The sequence below is a fragment of the Lepisosteus oculatus genome, chromosome 2, assembly GCF_040954835.1.
Source record: "Lepisosteus oculatus isolate fLepOcu1 chromosome 2, fLepOcu1.hap2, whole genome shotgun sequence".
Taxonomy (NCBI): domain Eukaryota; kingdom Metazoa; phylum Chordata; class Actinopteri; order Semionotiformes; family Lepisosteidae; genus Lepisosteus; species Lepisosteus oculatus.
Genome location: NC_090697.1, coordinates 32,693,503 through 32,717,794, shown reverse-complemented (window position 1 = coordinate 32,717,794; position 24,292 = coordinate 32,693,503). Strand labels below are relative to the sequence as shown.

At 36.0% G+C, this 24,292-nt stretch overlaps 1 protein-coding gene across 3 annotated transcripts; it reads right to left on the bottom strand.

The window, feature by feature from the left end:
• Positions 1–4,405: 4,405 nt before the first annotated feature.
• Positions 4,406–23,284, bottom strand: rfx6 (regulatory factor X, 6). 3 transcript variants are annotated; one of them, XM_015355637.2, is made up of 20 exons: positions 22,719–23,284; positions 22,464–22,617; positions 22,087–22,210; positions 21,334–21,395; positions 20,193–20,270; positions 17,604–17,631; positions 12,888–12,995; positions 12,567–12,644; positions 12,375–12,488; positions 12,229–12,278; positions 11,603–11,762; positions 11,169–11,313; positions 10,285–10,394; positions 10,084–10,201; positions 9,222–9,344; positions 8,626–8,829; positions 7,311–7,814; positions 6,614–6,823; positions 5,827–6,039; positions 4,406–5,058 (listed from the first exon to the last, which is right to left on the bottom strand). In XM_015355637.2, the coding sequence occupies exons 1-19, from the start codon at positions 22,918–22,920 to the stop codon at positions 5,855–5,857; spliced, it is 2,757 nt and encodes a 918-aa protein (XP_015211123.2). In that variant the 5' UTR covers positions 22,921–23,284; the 3' UTR covers positions 4,406–5,058; positions 5,827–5,854. The 3 variants fall into 3 exon arrangements, with proteins under 3 accessions (XP_015211123.2, XP_006626386.2, XP_015211129.2); XM_006626323.3 differs by having other exon boundaries at positions 4,406–6,039; XM_015355643.2 differs by having other exon boundaries at positions 4,406–6,039; positions 10,285–10,379.
• Positions 23,285–24,292: the final 1,008 nt, after the last annotated feature.

Sequence of the window (24,292 nt, the reverse complement as noted above, 5' to 3'; positions counted from 1 at the left end):
GCCTTTAAAGGCATAGGTCATGGGAAAACTTAAGCATGGGTCTGGTCAGCAGCTGATTACGGCCAGCATTCTCCAAGCAGTGCTTGTGCACGTGTGAAGGTTTTAGATTTAGAACTTGGAAAATGGAATTTTGTAGGCATTATCATATGCTAAATACCAAATACCATAGCATGTTAAAGTACAAAAACACAGCAACCACTCTGAAATTCTGCCAAATTCTTCCAAACCCACCTACAGTACCTTCTTAAGGTCATCTAGTAAATGTTCATTAAATAAATAATTGATTTTTGTTTGTTTTCTATTTACCTACTTAAATCATTATCGATTACAGCTGGATAAATCTGTTCAAGTATTCTAATGTCAAATTCTAATTTGAGAAAGATCTGTGATGTACATTAATAATTATTATAAGATATGTGTCAATATATTTCTGTGATAGTCCACATTAAATAAATGAAAAGAAATGCATAACTCTATATATAAATGAACCCCAACAATTTGCCCACACATATGGCCATCAGTACACTTTATTTTTAAGTGACCTCATGAAGCAGAAGTGTTGTGGTACAGTGTCATTTGCATTTAGGTACAACATTAAAATCTCTGAAGTTAAGTTTTGACCTGGCCAGCAACACTTCACAAAAACTGGAAAGATTTAAAAAAACAAGAATAAAGTACTAGGCAGCTCTTGATTTCGAAATTTACATTCACATTCTACGCTAACCATAGTTAGTCTACACACCATAAAAAGATACCTACTGTATCACTTTTTTGTGTATCTGTTTAATAAATAAAATGTACAGAATAGATGTTGATGTTTTTGGCTACACTTTAATCATTTCACCATGATACACCAAACTGACTTTTGGATAAACATTAAATCACCTCATTAGTGAGAGCAATTGAGCACAGCTGATGATGTTATTCCACCTGTTAAATGTCAAAAGCCTAGTGAAACAAAAAAGAAGAAAAATACCCAGCACTGTATATCCCACTTACCTTTGCACTGTTGGTATGTTGGAGGCTGGACTACAAGCACTAGAAATTATGCTAAAACAAACATCATGACTTCTTATTCTCACGTTATGTCATTTGCGCATGTCCATATAAATCATTATGAATGTGATTATAACATCTTGCTTAGCAACATTCAAATAAAGTTTTAATCATTTTTATTTAATTTAGGAAATGACATCCAGAATGATGAGATGGAACGTGGCTACTGTCATCCCTCCTAACCTTTTGTTGAAACCTCCATACAGCATATTGAACATTTTAACATATTGAACCCTTAAATCCAGAAATTACCAGCTTAACCCCAGACTGTGTCATCAGCCTTGTGGATGTGGATGTGGCTGCTGCAGGCAGCAGGCAGCAGGCAGCCTGTCGTAGGACAGTAGTTTCTGTCTTTTCTTGCACCCTGCCTGGTCTAGGGATTGTACAGAATGCTGCAAGCTGGTAGAGTATAAAAAGAAATGCAATAAAGAATTCAAATGAGCAAAAAGAGGCTTATGTCATTTAATGAACTGAAGTAGGCACAAAGCAATAGCCCTTATGTCACGATCGTAATCCCTCCTCTTAAGGGTGCTCCGGTTCTTTCTTATTTTTCGAATTATGTGCACCTGCCCACAATTCTGCCCCTCCTTATTTAAGCTTGGCGCTCTCTGGACTCTGCATTGGTAGGCGCCCGAAGGCCCAACTACCACCAACTACCACCAAGTCGCCCTACGTCCGCAGCTTGAGGGCACAGGCCTCCTACCAGCGTCATGACCCAGCTGAGTCTGACGCCCAGAGCGCCTGGCCTCGTGATCCTGCTTTTATTCCCTGTCCCCGCACCGGATCCCGTTCCGGCTTTTAACCTCGTCTTGTTTTGTCTTGATTGGATCACCTGGATTTGGACTTCATCCCGGACTCCTTGGACTAGTTTGCCTTGGTCACGCACCCCGAGCACCAGTTCACCATCGTCATGCCCCACGTCTGTCGTCAACCCCTCCTGATCCTCGTCGTCCTTTTCCACTTATTGTAGTTCCGGATTATACCATCTGCATAGGGTCCAGAACTACGCTTCACGGGAGCGTGGACCAGCTCTCGTTACACCTTAATTTCCTCCTAAAAAAACAAGACCCTTTCTCTTCTCACCCTTTTCTCTCTGATGATGGCAGATGTAATGATTTCATAGTGACACGTCTTCAGAAATAATTGATCTTTCATATAACAAAATAGACGAGAAGACAAATGGAATGTGGTTCTTCCATATATAAGTGGAGACGTTTTTAGTATTCAGCTATCATTGGCTATCAAAACTACAAAACTATTGAAAAGTGTAGTGAATGTCTTATTTTCAAAAACATAAAACCACAAAGTACCAATTATCTCTAAATTTCCAAAGCCTGAGGTAGTCTAATGGTAAATGGATAAAAGTGTTTTGTCTGAAAACTGTCATCATTAAAAACGATGTTCAGGATGATAACTTGTAAGATGTACAGTATACAATTACACATAATGGATGATCCCGAAAAACAAATGATTTTTTTGTCAGGTTAGGGATGATGACAGGGTACTGTTTGATTAGTTACAGTATGTTTATTAAAACAGTGAAATTTCAGTGCATTTGTGTAATAATTTGTATTTAACTTTTAACTTTATTTTAAATCCATTACTTGGCACTCGTTTAAAAAGCTAAGATAAATCTAGCAAGTGACACTGATCCATTTTTCCTGTTTATCACCTCCATACATCTAGATATTTTTTAAATCCTCTGAATTTTTACTTCATTACATTTTTTAAGAAAAATTTTACAATAACTAAGCTGAAATACTATGAAATATTAAATTCTTTAGGTTTAGGAATGTTTATTGAATTAATGAAAAGAAAGAAACATTTTTATGTGGTAAAGTTTGTACACTGACTTCACTTAAGTGTAATAGATATATCAGATTGGAGCAAGGGTGCCTTCAGAATTAGGCCAGTGGCACTAAAGTATTGTGTATACTTTATAAACTGTATAGTAATCACATAATCACACTGCAAAGTTATAAGCAGGAATCAGTCATGAAGTAAAGAACAACTGTACTTGTGCCTGTTTAAATATTTGCACCATATTTATACTGTACCTGTTTTCACCTGGCAGTTTTTGGAAATATTTGTGCTTCTTTTATACTTTCCAGTAATAATTAAGCAGTTCAGTATATATCAACTGACAAAGATTAATAATTAATTATTTCACTATTTTCCAAATAAGAATTGTTTTAGCAAAACAAGTATAAAGGTAAATAACAGTTTCTAAGCCATAAACCATTCCTTCAGTGCCTGAAATTGTCAATAATTGTAAAATGACTGTAAATACATCCTAGAAGGCAGAAGAAAAGTAAAAGAATTAACTGATAAACTTCATGAAATGTTCCAAATCGATTAAGACTTATCAAATAAAGATTTGTCCTGTCTCATAGCCTATCAGTTGGACAAATATGGAGATGCTCTTTTTCTTTCTTCATATACGTTTTATACACGTTTCGCATTAATAGTAGACACAGAGATGTTGTCAATTAATGGCTTTATCAATAATTATAATTACCCCAATATATTAATGCTCATTTATAGATATAGGACTTTAATATTTTACAAAAATTCACAAAATCAAATAAACACTGGCAAATTTTGTGTGGTAAACGTTGATTAGATTGTTTAAAATGTGTCTTTAAATTCTGTCTCAGATTTCAATTTGCTCATATTAAGTTATTTTGGGATTACAGAAGATTATTCAAAGATTTTTAATTTTTTGTTTCTGTAAATAAAAAAATGAAATCAATGATTTTGTGTGCCAAACCCAAATACGTTTCCTATTGCAATATTTTACATATTTCTAACCATTTAAAAGCAACTGTTAAATCCAGACATTTTTCCATCATCTTTTTAAGTTATTAATGCATCATTATTACGTTTAATAAAGAACTACAGTAATTGTAAAAGATAAGAATAAAAATTTATTTTATTAAGTGCTACCGAGCACCTTCAAAATTCAAAATGTTTTATACACTTTTTTCTTTGTAGATTAATCTGATTAACAAAATGTATATATTCAGTTTGCCTATCCCATTTTACAAGTAATGCATAAAATAATTAAGACTACTACTTTACATACAGTAGCTTATACAGCATATACAGTATTGCTCATGACGGACCTAAATTTTTGAAAAAAATATATAGTTCAGCATAACCATAAGAGTTCAGGTGGGTAGCTGCGTCAGCATGCGTAGGCTGCAAAGGAACAAGTAATCGGTTTATTCCAAGCTGTACAGAGAAGAAAGAGAACACAACGTTTCGGCCGTGGAGCCTTCTTCAGGTGTGAGAAAAAAAAAAACCATAAGAGGTCTAAAGGGATTATAAAAACAGTCAACCTTAAATGTAATAAAAACCTTTTTATACTTTATTAACAGTACAATCATTATGACAGCTCAGTTCATTATGCCCAAAAGCCACACTTTCATGCAGTCAGCAACAGCAATTAATTTAGAAATGTATATTTAGAATTTTTTAATACATTTTTTAGTAACACTGGTTGAAGAAGAGGAGAGGGAGGCACTTTTGAGCACTATCCTTTCAAGCGCTGCAGTATTGATTGATAAAGACAAGCCACCGAGTACAAACAGGCTTAGATGTAATAATTTAAATGACCAAAATTAACATTAAGAACACATTAGTTAAGTTGTTAACTTAAGTGGCTTATTGCAGTACTTTATTGGAGGTTTAAGAAAGGTTGAACATGTAAAGACCATCAGCATAGGTTGGGTTCTCCAGGCCAGAGATCAGGGCATTTTGCTTCAGTACTGGCTTACAGTATGTATGTCACCACTTCACTCAGTGGGATTTCCCTGCTGGTGGAAACATCCTGTCAGAGCAGAGAGCACGACAACAACACCCCTTGTTTCTCGGGCTCTCTGTGCTTTCAGTAACTGCTGCTTTAGTTCTCCATCCGAAGATTCAAATGCTGCTTGTTAGCCGTGATTCCTAAGATGTTTCACTCCCAGTGTGCCATCAGCAGCAAAGTCCTGAACCAAGCTGAAGAACAACAGGCATCACAAACAGGGGCAAAATTAACTCCTGGTCTCCGGTGAAAAAATATACTTCTGATTTAATTAAAAAACACTTACATTATGTTGGTCAGACAACAAAAGAAGCAAATAAATTTTATGGAAATGGCTTGTGAGGTAAACTTAATACTGTCAAACGTTCCATAATATTATTAAGGTTCTTAAAATATTGCTCTATGTTTTTTGCTAATTTCCTACATTTTACAAAAGAGAACATAAAAAAAACATTGGTATCAAACTTTCAAGGTTATGCCATAGCAAACCACGAGATGTCATAAACTGAATAGCCCGTAACCCCTTTGGGCTACTCTTTGTTGTAGACTTCAGAGAACATCCATCCGCTTTCTAACGGCTTGCAATTCAGGCATGCCAGACCCCATCCTGGCAAGCAACAGACACAAGGCAAGATATGCTGAACATTTCAGAAAACCTTTTGAGTAAACATATTGAATTTTAAATAAATACATGGCCATGTTGCAAAGCCTTTAGTGGAAAATGTAGCAGACAAATAAAGCAAAAGTTAAGATTTTTTGTCTAGCTCTCCTTGTCAAAATTAACTATTTAATTGCAACATTGATATGTTGATTTTATTTTACTGTCGTGTTTCATGGTACTTTGCATTTGGAGCATGTGAAATCACTGGATGATGAAGTTGAGGCAACCTCTTCTGGTATTCTTCCAGCAAACGAGATATTTTTATTACTGAGTGCTACCCCAAAAAAGGTATTTTTTGTACCGGGGTTAGTTCAGTTTCCCTGGATGGGTCAGGATCCCCCACTTGCAGTACCCATGAAGACTGTATTGATGGGAGGAAGAGACGGCACCATTTCCCTGACTTCAGAAGATTGCCTCTGAGAGGCCATTATATCCTGGGAGGGATACTGGCCAGATGTTCCATACATGCATTGGGAGGAACCAGAGGAAGGAATTGCACTTGGTATATTTGAACCTGTGTACAAATTCAAACAAACAGAGAAGGGAGATCAGACCTGTCAAGTCTTCCAGTTTACCTCCTAAAACCAGGAGCATTGCTTCATAATTACAAAACTGTCATTTCAAAATTCCACAAGTAAAATGGGATGTTTTTATGTACCATCCTTTGTTTCAGACATTAGTCTGTTATCCAGACTTCAATCATTTAAGTTTTTGTGACACTCTTATGACTAACACTGAGAGATCCTATGACTAAAGTCATTACTCATCTGCAGTGTGTTGATACTAATGGTGTAGAATAGCCTGCATTTTAGTGGTGGATGAAGTCGGTTACAACTAATACAGATTGCAAAGTCCTTCAACCAATCAGACTAATATAATTCTGTAAAGCAAGATGGCTGGCAAAACAATGTCCACTGAAGCTTGCGACTTGAGATTTTAAACAGCATTGACCATGAGCAGAAAGACACAAAGGAGCATCAAAGCAAAAAGGAAAGGCTTTTGAAACATGAGCTCTCTTTTTACTCATGAAGCATTCATTGCAGATATTAATATTAATAAAATGTAATCCTTGGCCGCAATTTACTCACCTAAAGGAGCTCGGCAAACTAATCCTGAGGAGTCTGTGTAAAAAGTGCTTGTTGACTTCCTGCCAGTGTCATCTAAGATGTTGAGAGGATCATGGACATCATTGTATGCTGGGACTGACCGTATACTGCTTACGCTGCTAATAACAGAAACATGTTGGTCTCTCATGGTGCCGATCCTCTGAGTGTCATAACTGCCATTTCCATAGTAACCTGGAAAATTCATGTTAATGTTAATATTTAAACTTTAAAGGCAGCGTTCATTAGGCCTTTAAGCTATTCAATCAAGGTTCAGATATGCAAGACTGCAGAATTCAGATCATTTCACAACGCACTTCAAGGCGGCAGCCTAAGAAATCCAGTTTCATTGTCGTGAAAAAAACAAAATGAAGGAGCAGCTCAATACTTCAATTGAGTGCTACAAAAATACACAGCTATCATAATATTTTGACATGACAGAAAGGGCATAGTTATGACAAAATTCCAAAAGAATAAGAGATCCTTCTTTCAGAAATGCAACACAAGCTTCAAGGAGTCACAGAGCAAATGCAATAAAAAGAAAAGTTTTAGGCCAAAAAAAGCTGAAACCAGAGAGAAAGATTCTCTCATAAAGGATGGAGTTCATATTACAAAGACACTTTTGACATAAAAAGCCAACAAGCAGTTAGATCTAAATCTGTCCCAAAAAAAAAACACTCACCATTTGGTCCAGCAGCTGGATAGGATGTTCCCTGACAGCTTCCACTCAGCGAGTTTCCAATAAAACTGTAGTTCCCCGAGTTAACAAGCTGGAGGCTCTGTGCCTCTGCACTGCTATCTGGCGGGGAGCCAAAACCTGATGTGGTCCTGGAGTTGTAAGGTGAAACAGCACAGCTGCTGCTGAAATAGTCCTTGGACAGCTGCTGTTCACTGAAAGACGGGTAACGACTGCTGTCCACGCGGTGGGGATACACCACTGGAGGGGCCTGCGCCTGAGACCGGAACAAGGCCTGGTAGTCGGAGCCCTGCGCATAGTAGTTGGGATTGTTCTGGTACATTGGATCAGAGAACGAGGGGCAGCTGCTGTGAGCCTGTAAGGTTGTACAGCCACCCTGGGCTCTCCCTGCCATGGGACCCTGATTTATCACACTCCCTCTGTTCACCAGCGCTGGAGAGATGGGGGGAGTCATTAGTGGGCCGCTGCTCTGGGAAAGATCCATTTGTCCTAAAGGAAGGAGGGAAGGAAAGGAAGGAAAGACAATGTTTTGAACTCTACAAGTTACAAAGTGATACTGTACATGTAAATCTCAATATTAATGCTCTAGTTGTACAATTTGCAGAATTAGGATATATTATGACTATCACGTTTATCCAATATATTCCTAATTATTATTAGAACTATTGTAATTATCTAATGATTTTATTTTACTCTTGTTCAATTGTTGGAATTGCTTTTCACACACATGAACCCACTATGCATCATTTAACTCTCCAAAATATTTACTAACAAAACACTGAATTCATATTACATTATCAACATTGGTTTTATTATTTCAGTATGGTTTATCAAAAAGAAACACCAGTCCTGTTGAAGCCAGGGAATTATTTTTGTGGCACCGGGATCTCTTTAGGTAACTACGACTGGGAAATTTTGAATCATCCTGTTTTAAACATTATCCTGAACTCTGTGTTACTTATGGACAACAAAGAAAGAGCTGCAAAGAAAAAAAAGCTTCATTACAGCAGCAATAATTCACATAAAAGAGAATAAGTATTGCATATCACCTAAAACTAGCTCAAACCTTTATAGTAAAAAAAAAATCTTAGTTCACTTTTAAATGTGAAATAGTAAACAGAAATAACACACTTAAATGGGAGTGAAAAATCAAAGCAAAAGTAATTTCTCACTGTGACAAATGTAAATCTTGACAAGTCAGTAAAATGTTTCTTCTCCATTTTGCTAGTTGAGGTTTGGGCTATGTTCTCTGTGGTGCTGCCAGCCTTTGGCTCCCAACAGACACCATGTGGTGGAGTACCTGGGATTTGCAGGCTGTCTGATTCTCCACTAGGGAAGACGGCCATGTTTGCGCTCATGCTGTGCTGGCTGGCTGTGAGAGCCAGGTACGTGTGTTCTGACAGCGATTCACTTTTAACAGAGTCGTTGGAAACGGAGCTGGATTTATTACGGTTGGCTAAAAAGCAGGAGCTTGGAGATGCTGTGAATGCTGCTTTGCTGGCATCTGAAAAGAACAAAAGATTTTAGGACATTTATGTCCTTAGAAATACTCAACTCCAGTTATTGTACTACACAAGTCTGTGTTCAGATCACTAAAAAGGGCTAAGCAATCATTTTAAAAGTTTTTCTCTGCTTCACAGGAACTTTGTCTTTTTTATGCATAGTTTTACTAGATTTCCTAGTAGTCACAGTACTGAGTTCAGGTAAAAAGGCTGAAAACAGACAAAAGAAATAAAAGGTAAGGTCAGTAAAATAAATAAGGGCTTTGAACTATATAAAATAATAAAACAATTCAAAGAACATCTCTATATAATATGCTCATAATCAACAATAATTAATATCCCACTAAGCTTGTCGCTGGTAAAAGCACAAGTTAATACAGAAGAGGTATACTACCGGCATTTCTCATATACTTCTCTAGCAGATTCTGGAGCTCTTGTTCTTTGTCATTGTTGAACTGTGTTTCAATAGCCAATAGGATATACTCATCCAACAGCATTCGGATCAAGTGAAATGAACCTGTCACAGGCAGAGAGGAGATTATCTTGGTGACCATCTCTTACACTTCACTAATACAACTCCAAACACACAAAGAATTACCAAGACATCAAGTGATTTGCTGTCAGTTCCCATTCAAACAATCCACAATTGTTGAAACTCCTCTAGTCTTTAATCTCTGCCCACTGTTTGACCTATCAGTTTGCTTGATAGCTTTTCAGAGTGTTTGGCAAGTGTTTGGCAATGACACCAAAGGGCAGTTCAGATGAAAGTGGGAGAGCCTCTCTCTTTCCAAATCAGAACACACAAGAAGCTGATAAGAGTTTGCTTATTCGGGACAGGTCATTTCATTTTATTGCTCATGAAGTTATTTTACACATAAACCTGAGGCCACAGCAGATTGTGTTTTACCATGACATAATAAAGTGTAACATTTTTAATATTTAATTTTTCTTGCTTGTTTATGCATGCTTAAACAAATGCACATATTTTTTACTTTCTAAGAAGTACTTGTAAGTTAATTAAACCACCATAAAGAAAAAGATGTATTGCTTTTTTTTTTATAGATCCTATTACTTTCAAATGTCTGTCTTTTTATGGAAAATGCTTCCAATGAGATACACAACAAAAACATTCAAAATAAATGAAACAATAATATTCTGGTGACAATTTGTGTTTACAAAGTTACCAATACCATACCCTTCAGTATGTTAAACCTAGACAGAGGAGGGTGAAAAAGGAATGTGAGGATTTTCCTTACCAAAACTTGTTGCATTATTCAAGGTGAGGTTGTGCATCACTCTTGCCCCAAAAAAGCTCCATTTTAAAAGGAAATCTTGAGCTCTCTTTTTTAAAGATCGTCCGTTTTGTTTACTTGGCTACAAATAGAAGAGGAAATGGTAACGTAAATAAAATTACCAACATTTTAAGCCTTTGAAAAACACACGTAAAGAAAGAATACCTTGATAACTCTGTGTTCCACCACAGTGTCCAGCCATTCAATGAACGATTCCACAGTCGCATTTTTCTTAAGAAGTTCCTTCAGCTCTTGAAACACTGTAATAGAGTCATCTAGTATGTATGAAGGAAAGCACAAGGAATTTTGTTTTCAGAGATTTATAATGATATCACATTTACTTATAATGCAACAAAGTTTTAACTTTGTTTCAGAAAATGATTATTTGATATATATGTAGGTATACAGTATATAGAAAAGGCCTATTGTTCTAAATTATACATAATTACACATTTCCTCAAGAAGACATCTTTTGCTCGATGGAATCTAATAAATAGGTCAAAGTAGAACAGTGCTCTTTGAAACATTTTGCATTTCTCTCTTTTTGAGAAACAGTAGAACCTACTTAGAATATCTAACTTAAAACTGTATGCATTTATTTTTTTATAATATTTAAATATATTTAATAAATAACATCTACTTTTTCTTAGCTTTCTTTTCCAGCCTCATTTACTCAGCAAGCAGTAAATATATGTTTATATACAGTACACAAAGATATGCATGCACCTTCATATACAGTACATGCATTTTCAATAAGGAAATATCTAAATGAACTACTGCTATGTGTGAATTATTCTGCTTCTCCTAGCTATTATTTAACATATTTTATTTTCCTTGTTTTCTAAGTCATTTGAAAATGCAGGATAAAATGTCATCCACACTTTTTGTTTAAAAAGGAACATTCCCTAGAGCTCAGAGAACAATGGACAGTAGACATATCTGTTACTGCCATTAAGTGAAAAAAAACGTTCTTTGAAGTATTATTTTTACCTGGACGGAAATGCTAAAATAATGTCTAGTGAATAATTTTAAAAGCTCCCTTTACTTACATTCTGAGTACAGGTCTGAGTCTTGGTCACTGCTGCTGGACACAGTGAGAAAGGCTTGTGAACCAATGCTGTTTAAATCCACCTTTTCTATGTCACACACCATTGAGTTCACAATATTCTGGTCAAACAAAGCTGGTCTGGCAATCTGACAGAAACATGCAAACAGCAAATACACAACGATTTATTTACACAATAAATGAAGGATTAAAATAAAGTACTTAAGAGCACATGCATTTGTTATGTGGTATCAAATCCAGTCTATTAATCTGAATTAACCAGCAGAGTCTAGGAAGTACATAACTTTAAACAAATAGAGATCTGACTGGATCCCTCTTGGAATAAAATTTACAGGCCATGTGAAAGTCCTGTTCTACTCTTTTTAATAATTTCAAACAATATTTCTTTTTTCAGTTGGATTAGGCCTATTTTACAACCTGTGCGAGATGCAAAAATGATGTCTGGCGTTTTAAGGAGGACACAAATCTGCGTGCGATAGGCAGCTTTTTCTCAGGGAGGGTCTCTGGAAGATTTTCAAAAGATGAGACCATCCAGTGTTCCCAGTGTTTTGCGAAATTCCTGATTTCAGCGAGCAGGCTGACACAGACAAAACAAATCAACACACTATCAATTTAGATTTCAGACAGTACCATTTTTAATGGTCATATCAAAACATTTTTTAACTAGATCTGCTTGCCTTTCTGTCAAATGGAAAAGTTATAGAAAAACAATAAAGACATATTAAGATTAACACAAAACACTTGATTTCCTACTTTACAGTGCAACCTAAGTGAAATTATTCTCAATTTATTCATTGAAATATTTGCTATTTGCACTTTGTAAAGCATTTAAAATCTGACCCATTATTTGCCTTTGTTTATAATTTACCTTTTACAAAACACACATTAGTAATACCAATTAACATTACCTTAACAATGCCAGCTAGAACATGGCTACAGACCCACAACAACCCAAAGAAAAAAGCAATATTGCCTCTGAATTCAATAGTTTAAAAAAAAAACATAACAGCAGATATAAAAGGATGTACTGTACTACATTTTACCTTTCTGGCATCTCCTGCATTGTAGCAGGAATTAGGACATCTGTCAATACCTATAAAACACAAAATAGGACCCAAGTTTTAGGCTTTTTTTTAAAAAAAAAGGGACCACAAAATCCATTGGATTTAAAGATGAAGTAAATACTTACTTTATACAGTATTGAGTCACAGACACAAAAAATGTCAACAATAATGGGATTATCCAATAGAGGTAAGAGGTGATCTGGCATTCCCTGCCAGAAATGAAGCAAGAAATTCTGTATCTGAAACAGAAAAACTAGTATAAGGAGCTTTCCTTCAATGACAATAAGAAAGGAGAGAATATTTTTTGCGATACTTACCTCTTCAAAGTTGCCATTTATTGCATTGTCCAAGATGCACTGGCAGTGGGTTTTGTACATCATGATAAGCGTGTCAACCTATTTTTTAAAAAAATATATATTATTAAGTCATTATGTACATACTGTAGGTCCTACAGTGGCAAAATAAGCTTAGTTTGTAAAGAAAAATGGGACTATTGACCTTTCGAAGAACAGTGAAGCCATTGCTAAGAACACAGCAAATTATAAAATGCAATACTGGAATTTCTGTCCAATATTACAAGGTTGATAATGCCTCTCTGAATGGAGGCATGAGCAGGGTATAATTCCTCTAAGGCATACCTTTTCTTTAGAAATGGACCCTTGAAGCAGCAGATGTTGAGCACTTGGAAATTCAGGGAGTAGAGTCCCTGTCTTTGAGCTGAGGGAATACTTGCGGGTGAACCCTCCCTGCAAATGCCATCGAGAAAACAATTGAAATTCAACATTTAAAGGAACTTTTCATCCATAGAGCACACACTGCTATCCAATCCTGATCTTGGAAGCCAAGTATGTCGACAGATCTTCTAAGCCTCTTTATAACAGCTGGGAGAAGCCGTTAAATTGGCCAGTTAAGCTAACAAGATCATTTAGTTTAATAAGAGCTAGTTTAAACCAAAGCTGTTTTGATCTTTGGGGCTATGTACCATTTCACTGTCTAGCACCGAACGGTACTGAGCCTGTCAAACATGATTTAGATGGATTGATATTTTATTGTCCACTGCTGTTGAAATTTGTCAACTTCTCCCACAGATGTACCAAACACATAAGCAAAACATAAGAGTCACATAAAATCACATGAAATCACAACAACAGTATGTGATACATAAATAAATAGGTAGGGGGGACTACATTCACATATCTTTATTGAGTAGTTTTACTGTGGATATTGTAGTAGTTTAATGTAAGACTTCTTATAAATGTTTTTATTTGAATTTGGTAGCCTTACCATTTCCCTGATGGGGGTATTATGAATTGAGAATGGAGGGTGTGTGTGGAATCATCTGTGAAGTTCATTGCCATTCTGAAAACTCTATTATGATATAAATTGCAGAGCTGAGCTGATGTTTCCCAATTATTGTTCCTGCCATTTTCACAATCCTGGACAGTTTGGTTTTGATTTTTCAGCCCCAGGTTTCTATACCAAACATCATGTTAAATGCCAGGATGCTCTCAACTAGGCTCCTCTAGGATATTTTGATTAACATGAAAGTTCTTGGGTCTTTGAATTAAAAACAGTCACTGATCAATTTGTTTCCAGATATTAAAAAATCTCCACAGCCTCTACAGACTGACCATTGAGCACTGCTGTCTGCAAAGATTACCCTCCATCAGTTTTAGCATTGAAAAGAAGCTCTTTAGTTTTGGTTTAATTTCCAATGTGCTGGATTGGCACCAGTTTCAGGATACTGATGTTTTTAAAGTAAGTTTGCTCACTTAGAGCTTAGCTTGGTCCTCTATCTGATCTGCATATTTAATCAGACTGGCTGCGCTATTCTGAATCTGCATCTCATTAGTATATATTGAGAACAGAAGAGACAATACAACCCTGGGGAGCACCTGTATTTAAAACCTGTATTCGTCTGAGAATATGCCATTCATGTGGACTCTCTTGAGGTCGATCTGTAAGGAAATCTTTGATCTAGCGTATAACATTCCCATTCACATTCAAGTCAAAATGATGTTGTAAAAGAGTACGCATTTGCATGGTTTTAAAAGCAGAGTTAAAATCAATGAAGAGAGCTCGAACAAAAGAATTTGAGTGCTGAAGGTGCTCGGCTATGGAATGTATTAATTTTATCAGAATTTAGAAATTCTTGAGCCTCATAATTAATAGGAAAAGAAAAACAAAACAATTTAAGAACAGCATATTCATCCATCCATTTTATAAGCACTTTATCCAATACAGCGTTGCAGGGGAGCCAGAGCCTATCCTGGCAATCAACAGGTGCAAGACAGCATACGGCCTGGATGGGATGCCAGTCCCAGAGCACCTGGCAGAAACCGACACAGGGAGAACACACAAACTCCACACAGGTAGCACCCAGGGCCCTAGTGCTGCAAGGCAGCAATACTAACTTACAGCCTTGCCGCCTGCATTTGTTCATTTTATCAGAAAATTAGCCCATAATTACAAACAGTATGAGTAATTATGCAGATAATATTGCAACCATTAACTTAATGTTAAATGGGCATTAGAACCAGATGGTACAAAACTAAATGTTGCACGGTAATGCACATCCAAAAAGAATGCTGCTTCAGTCAGGCAAATTAATGTAAGTCCATTAGTGCTACCAAACGATTCAAAAGCCATCCCTTTAAAAAACACTAATGAAATTAATGCCCTACCTCCTTTCAGTACTGGTAACATAATGAGTATAGAAAGATTTCACTGTGCTTCAGACAGCTAATGCCATTTATATATAATTTAGACGCCAAAGGGCAAATGTGCTTACTCCTTTCTTTTTGTTGTTATTGTCAGGTAGGATGTTCAACATCTTTACCACTACAAAAAATGAACACCCAACTAATTCACACATTTCCTGTTTTAATGTTTGTTTCAGAAGGTGTTAGATAAAACACTGGGTACAAAAGTAAAAAACAAAAAGTACAAAAGTACAAAATTGACATAAAAAATATATAGTAATTGTACAATGCCCAATTAACACCTTATTTAGAAAATTGTATACAATTGCAGTCAGCCGGATACCACAACTACATTTTACAGTTATGGAAACCATAACTTTAGACTCAGCAGGGAAACAGGAACCAGAGGACATGTTGTTTAGCCCTGGTGTGAGTGTGTACATGTGTCTATGTTCGGGTCTGGCCTGCCATGGATTCAGGGTGTCCTGTGCCCGCTGCTTGCCAGGATAGGCTCAGGTTCTCACTCCACTCTGTACTGGATAAAGCAGTTAAGAAAATGGATGGATGAACAACAGTATATTTTAAAATCCTTGAAATGTATCGATTATAATGTGAAACCTCTTTATACTCTACATGCACAAGATACATTTGCAATTCTCTATATTCATTTTTCCATAGTTCGCTATTACTGATCAGCTCAAGACAAATGTTGTACCTCCTGTCAATATATCATGTCATATTTTTACTTTTGGTAAAGTAAAAACTTAGCAATATCTAAAGTTTTTATTTGAAGAAAAAACAAAGCACAGGAGTTTATCAGAATTTCTAAATTTAGAAACGGTATTCAATTCTGCTTTAACCCCAAAGTGGCACTGCCACTTCTGTCACTGACTCCATCACTGCGGGTAAGGCTGGTGTTACCATGGTAACCTGCCACACCTCCACTCTCCTGCCAACGCTGGTTACCACGGACGTATAATCAGACAGAAAGCTTGATCACCTGTGTATGACTAGGAGCATCCCAGCCTTAGACAGAGCAGGCTACTTGACGTCAGGTCAGAGTGCACTCGGGAATCTGGCATTCTGTTTCCGAGCCTTGTTCTTCCTGTTTCCATATTACCTAGTTTGCTGCTCTTGTTCCTCTGTTTCTGTGTTGCTGTCTCCTGTTCCTGTGTTCCCCAACTTGTGATATGTCTGGATTTCCAACCTGCCCTTTCTAGATCTGCTCCCCGGTTCTTCCCATGTCTGTGGCTTTCTCGATGTTTCCTTGGTCTGTGACTTTTTTAGGATTTTCCCCTTGTGCTCTGTCACTGAGATTCGCTGGATCTGACCCTCGCTTTGCTGTAACCTCACAGTTCTCACGGATCTCTCTTGCTGCTTAGGATGGTGTGGTACTCTTCGCAGCCTCAGTGCTCAGACCACTTAGCCTGGCCCCCAGTGTGCGCACAGCACTGCTGCCACCCTGTGTGCTTTGCTTAGGCTCAGTCAGCGCTCTGCTCATGCCTTGGTCTCTGGTTGGTCTGTGTCTACCCGCCTTTGCTCCTTCAAACCCCAACAGAGGTCCGCCCCCCCAGGCACCCAGCACATAACACATACTTGCAGTGATTCTGGAGCATGCAGAGACAATGTTTATCAAATTCCTGCATTTATATAGATGTTTTTCATCCCAGTGGATTCCACAAAGGCTCTGCAATTAATTCTCTCACATCCTTCTCTGGATATACAAATCGCCATCTTCACGGAAGTTGCTATGAAAATGTGTGTGTGTGGAAAAGATTACTCTTCGGATATAATTAACACCAAAGTTATGGAGGAGGCTTGTGAATAGAACCGGTCTTTTCGCAAAGCTACAAAACCATTTTAAAAGCTACTGTTTATGTCTCAGTCTTACAGTTTGATACTGTGGCATGACATAAAAAAAAACATGGGTTTGAATGTAAATTGGCGTCTCTCACCAAATATTCCACAAGGTAGCAGATGCACACAGCTACAGTATGCTGACCTCATGCACCTGAATCTCCATCACTGGTTTCCAAACAATTTATATCTTAAACCAAATCAAAACACCTGGAGAACCTGAGATACTGTACATGTATCAGTAATTAAAAATCCTTGCAAGTGTAGGTATACACTTTATTAAAGTACTTTATTAGATACTGAGTTCACTACATGATCACGTGTATGTTAATTAAAATGTTAATGTAAATAATATGCTGGAAAATGAACAGAAACATTGCATCAAAAAGTGAAAAGCACTAGTAATTAAACTTGTACGAATTAGAACACAGCTAGACATTATCCTATTAATGTACGCAATCATATTTGACAACTTAATTACTTATTTATAGTTTCCCCACTTACCACTTCAGGACTGGTCTATAAGTAGAAATTAACCCTCTTTAACTGCCTCTGTCCTAAACTTCATACACTAGTAATGTCAATGGGAGACACTTTCACTTTGTGAGGCTACAAACTAGATCAAGAAAATGAAGGATGATTCCTCAAGGAGCTCTGTAACCATAGTCTGAAATTTTCCCCCCAAAAGCACTAACATCATAAAAACAATCAACATATTCTTAATTTACACTTCTTTGACTAAAATTAAACCTACATATACTGTACAGTGTCATAATTCAATAACAGTAATCTTACCTCATTCTTTAGCTTGCTTCCAGAAAATCTAAAATAAAAAAAACTTTAGATGGTGACAAAGTACTGTAACATTTTGAAGAGTAACTCATGTGCCCTTTGTATTTATTCATACCTCAAGTGAGAACAAAAAGTATCATATAACAGAAAGATCTGCAGATTGGATAATGTGTCCTGCTGAAAAAAGTCATACTGTAAACATAATAGCATCACACAGAGAAAAAAACACATTTGTCATAATTCAAGTCCAGAAAACATAGGAGTCACACTTATTCACATCTATTAGTAAACCTTTAAATAAAACCAAGTTAAAAACTCCTTTCTCAATCCTTCTCTTAGTTATGGATTACACTGACAAGACACCCCCTGTTGTGTTTTATAAGGTTTTTGCACTTCTGATGGGAGATTATTGTCTGTTTCTCTAGGCAGAGTTGATTTCAATCCACAAATGATGGACCGAAATCTACAGATTAAAGTTCTGAAGAACATTTATTTTGTGTTCAGCTTAGCTAAGCACTGACATCCAATGAACTGTATGGTTTGAATCACTGTTACACTATTTTTGCCTAAGCTTGAGTTTCTTGGCAGAAGGAACCAAGTGTTTAGCCACTCATGTCCTGGTGCATGTTGGTATTCATGATTTCCCCAATTTTCCCTGTTTTATCAATGAATACAGGACCAGTGAAAGCAGAATAACCATAAAACATGACAGAACCCCCCCTCCCCCACAGTCGCTGTGAATGTTGTCTCAATGTAAGCACATTCCAACCATTTTCCCCCTGCTATATCCAATTCAGGGATGCAGAGAAGCTGGAGCCTATCCTGGCAAGCAATGGGTGCAAGGCAGGATTCACCCTGGACAGGACACCAATCCATCGCAGGGCACACACAGAGTCATAAACATACACACTCTCACTCCAAGGTCACTTTTCTTCCTAGAAGCCAATTAATCTACCAATAAATCGTTGGGCTGTGGGAGGAAACTGGAGAACCCAGATCAAATAACTGCACCGGCATGCTGCCCCAATAGCCTGTTCAAAAAGCTCAAATGTTGTTTCGCCTGACCATGTCCTGGTTGTAATTGTCATGCAAAAATATTGGACTTTTTGTCAATAAAGAGACTTCTGCCACAAAAGAAACCTACCCCTCGCAACCCAGCCATGATTGTTCTATTAATGCACGTTTCCTGAAGACACCAATTTGTGTTGGAGACCTTCAACTGTTGCCTGATTTACAGCCTCCGGAACCACGTGTCTCACAGCTCATGGTAGCACGAATCACCTGCATTCTCTTCATGGCAGGGTTGCCATTATACCAGTAAATTTATATTTCCTAATAATGGAAACTGCAACGTAGATTCAGCTTTTAGTGGATTCTTTTATAGCCATCTCTCAGTTAGTGGATGTCAATGCGCATTTGCCTGCAGTCTTTGAAGAGCTGTTGGACCCTAACCATCAAATCAAATCCAAGTTTATTTATCGAATGCACAACAATACAGCATGCAGCGGTAGTTGCTGGCAATGAAATGTCTTTTCTGCGAGCTTACAAAAACCAAGAATCACAAGAATCACAAAAATAAAAAAAAATCACAAAAATCACAAAATTAAGGTTACGGAAATAAGATTACATAATAACGGATAATAATGTGATAGAAAGTGAATAAAACTCAATATGAATAGAGCTGCTATGTGTCCATGGTGTATGCAATATATACAAGTAGGGCAGTGTGCTGAATACAATGAAAACAGAATATCTTTGTAGCCATTACAGGTGATTTGCTATAGGAGCTGCAGGTTGGCTGAGACGGGTGCTGCTTCTGAATCTCTTCCATGTGTTACCTTCTTTCACATCCCAGAGAAACAGAGCACCTTCAGAGGCCTCTACAAAGCCGCAATTTTAGGATGTTATTCTGGAATTGTTTTTGTTATTTTTATTTAAAACAAGATCAAAAGGAGCAAATAAATGTGGCCTTCATGTTTTCCAGATTTTGTTTAAGGATTTATGATAAATATTACTTTGTTCTGAGCAATGATATAATGATGACACTAGAAGACTTTTGTAATTGTTTTTAAAAAGACACATTATCTAACCCAAAAATCTTTCAATTATGTGATGTTTCTGTTTAAGGGTATGCATCTGGAAGTCATTTAATATTTGTGTTTGCTATAAACTACCAATGGTGCAGTTTATTTCAGTCTTTTCAGTTTTTTATTATGCAACAAATACTTTTATACACAATATACTCTCCCTTTTACTGTATTTGTATATATTAGTTCTAGGGTATGAGAAAAATACTTTTTCCAAACAAATATTTCTTGGGAAATAAGAATCAAGATATCATTATTGAAGTATAAAATGAAATATAGTATTTTTTACGCAGGAAAGATGAACGCAGATTTAATTTATAGCATGGAAACAGATTGCTCTTTGTTTGGTACACTGGACAGCATGTGATGCACTTTTCCGGCCTGCTTCTCCTAAGACAAATACCATTTATGCTATCAAGCGGTTGACTAATAAAGAAGGCTATACTGATAACAGCAATAATAAAAAGAGAAAAAAGGACAGTTGGTATTCACTGCGTGAACTTACCTCGTCAAACCTTTTCCTGAGTACACGGAGTGGTAGTATGCACTGCTTTCTTTAATCCCAATTCCGTAATAATGATATCTGTATGACATCAAAAAAGGATCATTGTATTTTGTTGTGGAAACAAAACAAAAACACTTTTTCTCCTAACTACAACGGAAGCCTCAAAAATAGTAGGCACTGACGGCTGTTCAAATACTGGAGAGTTTACTTAAGGATTAAGGAACTGTAACAGTTTTCTGACCACCAAAGCTATGAAAACACTTTATGACTGGAAAGTAACCTTAAGGTTTTTTCTTATTCCTTTATATTCGGAATGTATACTGCAAATTCTAAATTGTTAGTTTACAGTATAAATACTATTATTACTAGACATTTTTAAAAAGAAGCAATGAGCCAATTTAACTTTATGTTAAAGCCACTACTACATATAATCTATACACAGAATATAAGCTTTTAAAACCAACAATTAAGCACTGAATTGTATATATTTTATTATGCTACTTAAATAACACGCTTTGGAAAGCTTTGGAAATGTTTCCATCTATGCAATGGCTAAATTGATGACAATATAACAAACTTTTAATATACATTTTCCTAAATTATGGCTAATGCAAATATTGTAATTAAGTTTGAGCTCTAAATAATGTATTCCCTGTTTTACAATTAGACCCTTATAAGACCCTATAATACAACATCTCATTAAACACAACATATGTTACACTTCCAATACGAAGGCAAATACATTTAAGTAGTTTTTAAAAAGCATATACTGTATACTGAAGTTCCTGAAGTGACTGTATTATTTGTACCACTAGAAAGATAATAAATAAGAAATAAAATTGTATCACTGTTCCTAACACATTCAGGAAACTTCAGTACAAAATTAAAAACTCTTTCTTCTTGTTAACAAAATAATTCACAAAGCTCGGGGAAGTTGATAACTGGGGTCCTACTTGCCTATTTTAAAAATATTCGTTATTTTTAATATCAGAATTCATTTCTCTGAAAGCAAATCTGTTACATCATCTTACTTAACCATTAATGACTGTTACAATATCATATCTGATATTTTTCTTTAAAAAGTTTGCATTGCATTGTAAAATTAACATGAATTAGGTGCTGCATTTCAATCTGTCCTTACTTTGAGTGGCCTCTAGTCCCAAGTCTCCTTGTAGTAAGAAGAGGAAATTTTTGTCGAATAGTCTGGAAATAAAAACCAGAGTTTAACTGTAATGTCCCATAACTGTATTGTAACTAACATGAGAAAATAAAAAAAATTAGAAAGTCAAGGTGTAAAGCACAGATTAATTCCCTTAACTGGCTATAGGTTCAGCAAGTACTTGTTGACTGTGCTTAAAGTTCTGCTTTTAGCTTTTTTAATTATAGGAATGATTAGTAAATATTAAGTTTAAATTCATGTATCAACACACATTAAAGGTTTTTTTAAAATACAATCAATTGTGCAAAAAAATGGCGAACACGTGACGTTCAAAGTATTTCATAACAGATGCACTGTAAATATTAATGATCACTATAAATCACAGGCAAAGGATTTTTGCAGTGGATCTGAATAATTTAATGAAAATAAGTCTAGGAAAAAAAGTCTGTGTTGGCCAGTTTATATTTGTTGCACAATATCAAATGCAACAATGTTACAGTATACAATGTCTCTAGCATTCACACAATCTTGACATATTCGCACTCCAAATTGTATGTGCATCTCCAAATCGATCTTTTGTATGAATGTGACGAATGTTTCTTTCGAAAAATTGTCGTAAAGCGTTTTCAGTGAAATTTCATGACGATGTTAGAAGTGCAATATATACATAATTAATAATATTAATAATATATAATTATTAATTATTATAATATGAGCAGACGGAACGTATTTCACCTTCCCAAATGTCGCGGCGCAAGCAGGGTCTAGTTTTTCTTTCCTGCAGAAATCTAAGTAATGAGCATACAAGATACATCTTGGCAAACACACTCCTTCACATACGATATAGTTTTCTTCAAGCCTAGAAAAAGAAATACATAATTAAAAATCTCTCTAAAACTATAAATATTTCTTGGTGTTTAAAATGTAAATATGAACAAAAAAGTGTTAGTGCTGAAACACAAATGTCAGTTTCTAAATGTCTTCGTGTATTGATGGGTTATTTGAAAGATCTTCACGGGTTTCTGAGATAAATAATTTCCAACTTTTCATCTAGTTTTGCAAAATTGTAATATTATTAGCTAAAAAATATGTTAGAACGTCTTTAAACATACCACTGTAAAGTCAGCTGTGTCTGTTTTTTCTTGTCTTTGATAATCTGAGTAATACTTTTCTTCTGAATGGACCGTTTGAAAACCAGATTCTTTCTGCTTTCTGCCGACTCGAGATCCTCTTCAGAAGAAGGCGTTTCATTGCAGTCATCGATTTCTACCAGACATTAAAAAAGAAAATTAATTGAATCCAAATATTGCTTATTAGTACCGTCTGGATGCCTCCTAAAGCAGACAAAATCAATTTGTAACCCTCACCTGACTTAATCCCTAAATCCTCGTCTTCCTCTTCAAACTTCGAAACGGAACTAGTTGCTAAATCTCGACTGGGCTCCTTTTCATCGCCCAGGAGAGTCAAATAGGGCTCCTCTTCTGTTCTACAGTGGATCTTCGGGGGCGGTTGCAGGTGATGGAAAGCGTCCTCGCCATTTGAGCAGTCAGAACTTCTTTTCGTTGGCATTTTTAAATAAATATGGTAAAAAAAAGAAAAATAAATATTTGGTTCAAAACAGCGATGATGAAGATCCTTAATATTGTTGCAGTGGACTCATTCCAAAACAATACAGTCCTTGGCATCCCAAACTTATAATTTCTGTAATATCTCGACTATAATGGTTTGCTCCCCAGACCCGGTGGTATCGCAGGTTTCCCGTGTAAAGAAGATGTCATTCTAAGCTGTACCGAGTCCATCTAACCTGGGAAGGCAGTTTAACTTCTTTGACCCTTTCGATACTCGTGTTTACATTAGAAATTTAAAGTCAATCTAAGGAACACGCCTTTTTGTTGGCACAACGTTAATATCAGAATAAAAGCTGGTGACAAATAACAACGTTTTGCTTTGATCCATTAGCTTTTACTACGAAAACGACACTGCCTTCAGTCCTAATTAAAACTAAAGGCAACGTCACAGTGGTGAATAAGATTTATCATTTGCAAAACACGGGGAGCAGATTCAGGCGTTAATGATTAACTAAAGCAGACAACCATATCTGATTGTGCCTGTGTATATTGTATTCTAACAAGGACCGCTAAACCTTGGGCACAGCAAGGGACGAGTATCTATTCACAAGTTATTTTAATAACCTCTGGCCCCTGGATACAATTCTCATCTTCTGAGCAGTTAGTCATGTTTAGTATACATGTAAGCCTTTCTGTTTTCTGTCACTAAAAGATCATTGTAAGATCAATGCTTAAAGATACTTTGATTTTCTGTACCCATTTTTGTGTTAACATCTCTCCAACAACAGGCCTATTGCAGCCCATTACTAAGGTGCTCAAAATTAGTATACAGTTAACCCATTATGACACCTTTCTACAGTATATGTCACCAAGACCAGTCTAACACATTATAACTACAGTAAACGATCCAGTGCTTCATGGTCTTATCTATGTAATTATCTAGATCACATGATCTGAGGTTTACTGTAATTAAATCAGTATTTACATACGTTTTGAGAAACAATATTAAACATATAAGAAATCGGTTATTTAGTGTTGAAATATAATCGTCATCATTGTCATTTATTTTTACTTTTCAATAAACTTTTTTTCTTTTTTGCTCCATCTTATATTCAAATGACACTGATCCAGGTTGTAAATATTAAAAGATTTTCAAAACTTAGAAATAATCTTTCTTTTTCCATGTTTTAAATTGTATAGTAAAAATCTGCAAAATAATTTTATTTCAAACAAAAGTTATAGTAAACAATAGTAATTAACTGAAATGTAATGCAAACAACAGAACTAAATTCTGCTTTTCAAAAGATTTTGAAGAATAAATGGTAAAAAATTGATTGCAAAATTGTATAATTGTTACATTCATTCTATAATCT